The sequence below is a fragment of the Manihot esculenta genome, chromosome 2 (genome assembly GCF_001659605.2).
Source record: "Manihot esculenta cultivar AM560-2 chromosome 2, M.esculenta_v8, whole genome shotgun sequence".
In the NCBI taxonomy this organism is placed as follows: Eukaryota; Viridiplantae; Streptophyta; class Magnoliopsida; order Malpighiales; family Euphorbiaceae; genus Manihot; species Manihot esculenta.
Genome location: NC_035162.2, coordinates 8,639,657 through 8,648,457, shown reverse-complemented (window position 1 = coordinate 8,648,457; position 8,801 = coordinate 8,639,657). Strand labels below are relative to the sequence as shown.

General features: G+C 35.0%; 2 protein-coding genes across 2 annotated transcripts; both read left to right on the top strand.

Moving 5' to 3' along the window:
* Positions 1-2,640: 2,640 nt before the first annotated feature.
* Positions 2,641-3,555, top strand: LOC110603903. The gene has a single exon (XM_021741909.2). The coding sequence runs from the start codon at positions 2,641-2,643 to the stop codon at positions 3,553-3,555; it is 915 nt and encodes a 304-aa protein (XP_021597601.1).
* Positions 3,556-5,466: 1,911 nt separating this feature from the next.
* On the top strand, positions 5,467-6,933 carry LOC110608786. Its single transcript, XM_021748080.2, has one exon. It carries the CDS (start codon positions 5,710-5,712, stop codon positions 6,625-6,627), a length of 918 nt encoding a protein of 305 aa, XP_021603772.1. The 5' UTR covers positions 5,467-5,709; the 3' UTR covers positions 6,628-6,933.
* The last annotated feature ends 1,868 nt before the right edge of the window (positions 6,934-8,801 follow it).

The window sequence follows — 8,801 nt, the reverse complement described above, 5'->3', positions numbered from 1 at the left end:
AGAACCCCATCCGGTCCTCCATTTGCGGGTTTCACCCTTTCCCACATTCAATCCCACCATTCGCATTCATGTCGGTGATGACCCCATATCCTTGGACCCGGCCTGCTCGTGTGTCAGCCTGAGCATGGGTTCCATTGGCCAGTGATGGCAGCGTGGCCCAAGGGTTTTGGCGACTATGGTGTCATATAGAACCAGAGAGCACTCTTAAAGGATACAGTCGGGTGGGTTGCTGCAGCATCTGGATTGTTTATCAAGTCATAGTTTATGACCCTCCCTGCTTTACTGTAGTTGTAGTTGCTGCATGCTCAAGTCAAGGTGAGCATCCAGGTCAAATTTCCTATCAGTTTTTTTCTTTTTTTGATAATCTTTCCATTATTTCATTTCTATTGCTCGAATAGTCAAAGTCAATGTATGAGTAATGATGTTTTTTTTTTTTTCAAAGAGTAATGATCAAATTTAGTTTCATATTTGTTGAAAATCCCATTAATAATCCAAAGCATTTATCTGAAGCAGCTATCGTTGAAATTATAAAGTTTAAGTTGTATTTATTAAAAAATAATCATAAAATTGAAGCATGAATCAAAATTAATTTTCAAACATTTCTAGAGCTACACCCTACAAGCCGATAAATTTTGGTGGTTTGTGAAAATGGAAATAATTTGCGTGAATTTGGGTTTCTTAGATACAGGTTTTATGATATTAATTAACAAGTATTAAAAGCAGATGCATCATTAATTATATAGTATTTTTTTTATATATATAAAATTTATGATAATTTCATTTATTAAATATGTAAAATTTTAAATCAATATTAAGTGAGTCATTTTGTAATGTTTTGGTGTTTGCAATTCAAAGCTGGGGGAGATGAAATATTAAATTTAAAATTGAGGAATGATGGGGAATTCAGATATTAATAGCCTTCTATCTTCTAAGTTTAAGTAGATGTTTGCAGGAAAAGCAGTGAGATGTGAGGATTTTGTTTCTCGTCTCCCCAACCCAACCCTTGTTTAATTTCCCTTTCTGAAACTGTCCTTTAAAAATAATTTCAGGAATCCTGTCAAAAAGCAATCATGTCCTTGAAAAAAGAATACGTTATTTATTTGATATAGCAGGGAGCTGGGTATTTTTAACGAGGCCTTAATGAAAGGATTAGTCCAGGTCCAGCTTAAGTAGTGGTTGGATTTGCTATCTGTTGGGCCCCATAAAAAAGAGTTCTTAAGAAGCCCATTTAGAAATTCAACATTCAATGAAGAGCGTGGTTCAATTATAATATAATATAATATAATATAATCCTTCTGTTTGATAATTATTTTTAGAATAATTTTCATGCACTTGATATAATATATTCTATTAATAAAAAAAATTTAGCTAAAATCATTGCAAGCCTCATAATTAATTTTAAAAATAATAAAATCTTATTGAATTGGCGCACATACATCTTAGTGTAAATAAAATCTTATACAGAGAGAGAGAGAGAGAGAGAGAGTGAGAGAGGTTCTGAGGCTTGGATCTTTGTTGTTCAATCTTCTGGGATTACAAATTGATAATTAAGATTCGTCAATGATATGACAGCCTTGATGATGATTATTTTAAGCTAAGCATTCTTAACATGCTTTAATAGTTTAATTATCGTCATGATTAGTGATGTACAATAGAATATTAACCCAATGCTCTGCACTTGCCAAATGTGCAACCAAACATTTGACGAATGCTTCAAAATTTCAGAATAAAAACATTGGGTGAGTGCAGGACATTGGGCAGTGGCCATCATATGTTTCTACTTTGTCAAGAGATGGCCTGAAAATTGGAAATGATCTTTTCTTATGTTCATTTTTCTTAATGCTATCAACATTTTATGAGTCTATTTCCTATTAGGAGAATAACTGTAAAAAAAAAAAAAAAAAAACTTTAATCTCTATCCACATGTATACCCATCAAATCTTGTTTGATTTATATATATATATATATAAAGACAACAAAAAACCCTTACTATTGTTTTCTTGTTTTTCAATAGCCCATAAGGAATTCCTCTGCTACTAACACCAGTGCCACGTACGCATTTATACGGAATTCAGTGCCACAGTGATGAATATTAATACTATCTTTTATAATCTGATCCAGAAAGATGATAATACAAAAATCTTAACCTTTTTTTTCTTATCCTTCATAAAAAAAAAAATTAAAAAAAAAATTATATCCTGGTCAAGAGATTCGATACCCTTCTCTGCATTCTCTGAAAATTAGACAATCATGCAAAGTGCCAGCCTTTCGTGTTCACAACCTAATTACCATAACATGATTGAATCTTTGATCAAGACAAAAGTGCACTCATGATTAGGGCGGCAAGGGAGCATATAGCTTTCATGACCTAGTGCAGTGTTTGTTCACCACAAAAATCAATCCAACCTCTACGTTGGCCATCTCACAGCCTTAAGATTAAATAAGAATTTCGTTGGTTGCAGATTGCTGGCTAAAGTTGTTACAAGATCTTACAATAGTAGAATGACCCACAATGCTTTCACATGCCTAGCTGCTGTGCTTCGCCTAGAAATTAATAGCCAAGGTTTCATATAAATAGACGGCAACACCGTAATCATCGTTCAAAGCATTCAACTGCAAATTTGAGTGTTGTATTCAGTAATGAAAGAAATGAATTCTGTGCACATTCCTGTCAGGTCCATTAGCCTGCCTTCAAGGTTACATCCCAATTCTCTCAAAATTGAGACAGAGCTAAACAAGCTTAAATCTAGGCAAATTTTATCATCTGATTCTACTACAAATTCTCTAGGAGCTGAGAGCATTCAACTGGGCGTAACAAAGCTTGCAGAGTTGTTCATTTCCATTGAGGAACTCACTCACTCTCCTCAAACCCAACAAGCTTTTCATCCTCAGAATTTAAACGAGGTTGAAGAGGTACTTGATGGTTCCGTGGGATTGATAGATATCTGCAGCACTGCAAGAGACATGTTAATGGCGATGCAAGAACACATCCGAGACCTTCAGTCAGCTTTGCGTAGAAAAGGTAAAGATTCATCAAGCATTGAAAGTGATGTTCAAACTTATATTAGTTTCAGAAAGAGGGCAAAGAAAGACATTACCAAGTGTCTTGCAACGTTGAAGAAATTAGAAAACAGTGCCTTATCTTGTCCTACGTTGAACGAAGAGCATCATTTATCTTATGTAATCAAACTGATAAAAGAAACTCACGCCGTCGCAGTTACCATCTTTCGATCTGTCATGTTATTCTTAGCTCCACCGGTGACGAAGACGAGCATTTTTGGCTGGTCATTGATATCGAAACTAACACGGTCAGGGTTGCTTGCTTCTGATAGAGGTGAGAAGATTTTCAATGAGGTGGGAAGAGTTGATATAACACTCTGCTCCATTCATGGACAAATAAAGAAAAATAATGATGCCGTGTTTGTTGTGCAGCAAGTGAAAGAGAGATTGAAGACGCTTGGTGTTAGCATCCAAGACCTTGAGTGTAAATTAAATTGTCTGTTTAGATGCATAATCCAAAATAGGGTGTCCCTTCTAAATCTTGCTACCGCCTGAAGATAGAATTTTTGTATATCAAACTGGTCATGGCATCCACATTTTACTGGATTTGTCCATGTTCAACAATTCAATGGTTAAGGATAATCAAATATACGTTAATACAACTATTAAGTTGGGCTTTTCAAGTAGAGGCTATATGTAAGTTGGGCTTTCAATATTTTGCACTATATATGCAAGTTACCTTACTCTCTATTTTTAATAATTTCTTCCTTACTATTATAGTTCCTTAGTTGCAATTTCAGATTTTAGTTTAATAAGATACCAATTGTAAAGGGAGTTTATAAATTTTTTTTGATAAAATAAAACTGATTTAATGAATAGCTAACATTATCTACTCTAATAATTATGAAAAGAACAAAATATTAAACAGAGTAAATAAAAAATAAAATAATTACAGAAAAGCCAATATGTAAACGCATGAGTTCAATTTTAAATAATAAATTTAAATTACTTTAAATAATAAATTAATAATTAATTTAAAATTTTCAATTTCTCTATCTCCACCAGTGTGGGATACGAGTCGCATCTACCCTATGATGTTACTGGTTGTGCATTTTTAGAACTGATGAGTGGCACATAACATTAACATAAGTAATAATTTACTTCAGTAACATTATTAATTTAGCCAGAAAATTATCCATACATAACATGATCTTAGTTAGTCCACATAGAGAATCGGCGCAACAGGAGTTGACGGGAATATTAATCCATAAACCTAGTATTATCACATGGTGCTCGAAGAGCCAATATCCATGGTTGCTGTTCTGCTTAATTAGGACATATGCGAGAAATTACAGGAGTAAGCTCTTCGTCACATGTTGTACGAAGACACAACGCTATATTTGAGGAGAAAGAATCCAGTAATTGGGATTGCCGGCTTTGTGCTTCTTAGCTTCTGCTAAGCATGGCAGAGGATTGTCCCAGTGGAATCAAATTAATTGGCCTATACAGCTTAACATATGCAAGGAATATCACTATGACACTATCATCCCATTTGCTAATTGGCATATAATTTTTTGAGGCAAATTAAATGTGCGTTTATGCATAGACGCAAATTCACTAGTATTTTTTATATTGAAACTTCAATAATTGAACTACAGACTATACTATACATAAAGCTGAACCATTTCTGCCACAATGCTTTTGCCACTTGTGTCAACTGTGATCATGACTTGTAATAGCTTTACAAAACTGAAAAAAATGACAAACTCTTGGTTTCTTTACTTGTCAAGATTGCATGCACCTAGAGGGAGGCTAAAACAGAATCTTTGATAAAGATTTGGGGGCTTGGCACCTAAGCTGATTCTTTCTCTCAGAATACAATTCACAGGGACAATAGTTTCATGTACAATGTACAATGTACGGCTTGAAAAATAAAAGGGTTGCGTTCAGATTTCTGAAAACCACAGGAGACAAGAAGAATCATGTCATTATTGGCATGTGATGCCTACATGAGGTGTATGGTATTCCGATGCAATTGTCTAAATTTTTTTCTTCATGTCATTCTAGCAAGTTGCAATCTTTAACATAATTTTCTGTACTGTATCCTCGGTTCCGATTAGATAAAAAGAACAATGCCTCCGTGTCTGCCGAGGACACCAACTGTACCTACGGTACTATGCATATGATTTTCAATACATAAATGCAATTGGGAATTAACATTGCTAATTGCCTTCGTTGATCTTAACATGAGCCTAGATTCGTGGCCAGCAATGGATTCTAAATGGTTAAACAGTCTCTCCTGACAAAGCTTAATGATGTCTGAAAATGGTTTTCAATCAAACACATTATTGTTCAATGAATAGGACGAAGTTGTGGCTCGGGAGGACGGTACTACCAATGATAGGGGAGGCAAGGAGGCACACATCTTTTTCTTTTGCCTGTAGCCTGTATTTTTATTTAAAATTAATCAAATTGCTATCATTTCCTATAACAGAAGCACAAGATTAAAGAAAGAATTAGATGTTGCACATTGTTGGAGAAAAACGTGCAAAGTCGTCAGAAAGCAGGGTAATTCACATGGTTATCACATGCATTTTTCTTGTAAGAATCAGTAATGCTTACAACATTATGTTCCAATATATAGATTGAGGAAGCTAGTCATTAACATACCCTTTTTGCATCCGAGTTATTTTGGCTTTTGCAACTAAAATGGTAGGCTCATCTGCATCTCCTTGCCTGCATCTTCCTGTTAGGACTATTAGCTTGCCGTCTAGGGAACACCCCATTTTTCTCAAATTTGATGCAATACTTAATCACCTAAAAACCTGGCAGATACTATCAGCTTCAGAAACAGCACCCTTTGGAGCAGATAGTATTCAAATTGGTCTTGTTGGTCTTGCAGAGTTGTACAACTGTGTCGACGAGATTTTGCAGTCTCCACTCGCTCAACAAGCTATTCTTCGCCATCAAAGTGGGAAGCTAGTGGAAGAAGCTCTTGAAGGATCGCTCACATTGATAGATACATGTTGCACTGCAAAGGACATGTTGCTGATGATGAAGGAACATGTCCTAACCCTTCAGTCAGCTTTTCGCAGAAAAGGAAGAAATTCAGGCAGTGAAGAACACATTTATGCCTACGTTAGCTCAAGAAATAAGGTGCAAAAGGACATTTCCAAGTGCCTTCTATCTCTGAAAAAATTGAAAAGCAAAGTTGGTTGCTCGTCTGCAATCGATGCAGACCAACACCTATTGGAGATAATAAGAGTTATAAGAGAATCAAGCAGCATTGCCATATCCATTTTCCAGTCTTTTCTGTTATTTTTTTCAATGCCAGAAATGAAGACAACAAAAGGTAGATGGTCGTTAGTTTCAAAACTAAAGCAATTAAGATCATCTTCCGCTGATAAAGGACTGGAGATTATAAATGAGGTGAAGAGTTTAGATCTCTGTCTTTTCTCTCTACATGAGAAGTCACAGGCGAATGATCCCAAAGCTGAAGTGCAAAAGATAAAGGGAATGTTAGAGACTGTAAATCTTAGCCTTGATAGCCTTGAGGCTGAATTAGAATGTACATCTAGGTGTCTAGTACAAAATAGGGTGTCTCTACTCAACATCCTCACTCAGTAGTGATCTCGTATTTGTAAATCATAGATTGATGATGGCATCCACATTTTAGAGGATTTGAAATAGCTGGAAATTTCACCTGGTTTCCAGAATTGACATCCAAAATGTACAAACCAAACTACTGAAGTTAAGAGTGGTTCTATTGTTGCCAATTTCTTGTTAGTGCTAGTAGTACTGTAATGAGTATCGTAATTTTGCAGGATTCATGGCTCTACCTAAGAACTGAATAATAAGCTAAAACTAAATTTGACTGTGTTCTAAAACCATTTAGTAAGATTTGTCAATTCTCTGTGAAGATTCCATAAGTATCCAAAAAGACTTTTGATCTAATCCCAGACCACATAGAGCCACCAGCTTACAGAGGCAAAACGAAGCTGCTGAACTGTTGCTGTGTGATTCCCAGTTCTTTGCGTTAAATGTCAGTCTACTTTCCCTCTATTTGCTTCAGGAATTATTGAAAAGGGTAGATTCCTTTTATATATATATATATATATGTTTTTAATAGCTTACGTTCAATTATTTTGTATGATGGTTGATAATGTATAAAACATAAGGGTCCTTAATCGAAACACGTATTTATGGGTTTACACAGGCCGAACACGATCTGAAAAAATCAGAATTAAATGCCGAGCTATTGTAAACCAATCATCGTTTTAGTATATTTTCGAGATCATAAATGTAACGATACAAAATATTAATTAGTCGAATCTGCATTTATTAACTAATTACTCATTATTAATTAATCTCTTGACACATTTAAAAAAAAAATCTCAGCCCAAAATCGATGAATCATCAAATTACCGCAATACATATATTTAACCTAAATTTAAAACATTCCTCACTCACTCAATTTACCATTTTTCTCCCTCAATATACCTGACCTTTATAAACTTAACACCTTATTCATTAACTTTTATTTATTTTCTCTATTTACTCTTTTTTAAACTAATTTCAATTCCTCATTAAATCAATTCTAATTTATTGATTTGATTATTAAATTGATTTTAATTTATTGATTTATTTATCAAATCGAAACATTCTCCAGGTGAACTCATCTTATCTATTAACCCCTGAATCTCGGTTCATCAATCAAGAAATGCAATTAGCAGTTTTATGCAAAGTTTCATTATGTCCCGTTAATTGAGAGTTAAGGCTTACATTTGAACAGTATGGCTTTGTTCCATGGGCGGCTAGCGGGAACCCGCAACTAGTTCTTGCTACTGCTGCACAAGCCCCATCATCTGGTGTATAAGAGAGCAGCACCTGCCCCAGAAGCCACAAACTGATTTCACTTGCAGTATTTTCGCAGTTTTAACCTACAAACAATTAGTAGCAGGTGAATACATGTGTTGACACCGCAAGCAGCAAACATGTCTTTCTGCGTACGCTAGTTGAGAAAAGGAAAAAATAAAATTGCTTAATGCATTTAAATAATGAAATTTGGTAGAGCATTAACAGACAAAAGGAATACAAACCACTCGTGCACACAATAGAAAAATGGCTTGACTTGCAATAATGATCTTGAAATTCGAAACCCATATACTTTCTTTATTTCAAGAGTATCTCTGGAGCTTGAATTATTTAGTAATTTTTCTGCCCGATTTCTCCAAATTGAGACAAACCGAGCAGGTCGCATTTCCTTAGGATTCATCATCTACCCTATTATATTTGGAACGGCCCAAGGTAACGTGGCAGTTGGGAGGCAAATTGGGATGTTAGGCCATTCCACAACCATCAAAACTTAAAAAACATAAATGCTGGGCCAACATGTGTCAAAATAACAATTTGATAGAGATTCCTCACCGGCCTTTCATTTTCATTTCATCAATGATAATGGTCTAGTCTCCTCACATGTTCAAAATTTGGTTTGAATTTGAATACCCACTTCCGAATCTAAAAGGGTTTGTCAATTTGGTTACCATAAGCGAATCAATTTTTTTTTTAAAGAAAAAAAAAATCCCAGGGCGCCATGTGAACCAAATTGTTATTGAATAAAAACTAAAACCTTCAAAAATTAAAATCAAAACCAAAATTAAACTACATCAAAATTGTTTGGTAGCATAATTCATAACCCAACCAGTCTATTCCTGTGCCAAGCCCAAAAGAAGCACGGACTGGGACTGGTGGCCAGGCCTACCTCTAGATTTCTTATATCACTATGATATTAAACTGGAATC

Coding starts and splice junctions, on each gene's coding strand:
- LOC110608786 (XM_021748080.2), top strand. CDS start 5,710: ATGGTAGGCTCATCTGCATCTCCTTGCCTGCATCTTCCTGTTAGGACT.
- LOC110603903 (XM_021741909.2), top strand. CDS start 2,641: ATGAAAGAAATGAATTCTGTGCACATTCCTGTCAGGTCCATTAGCCTG.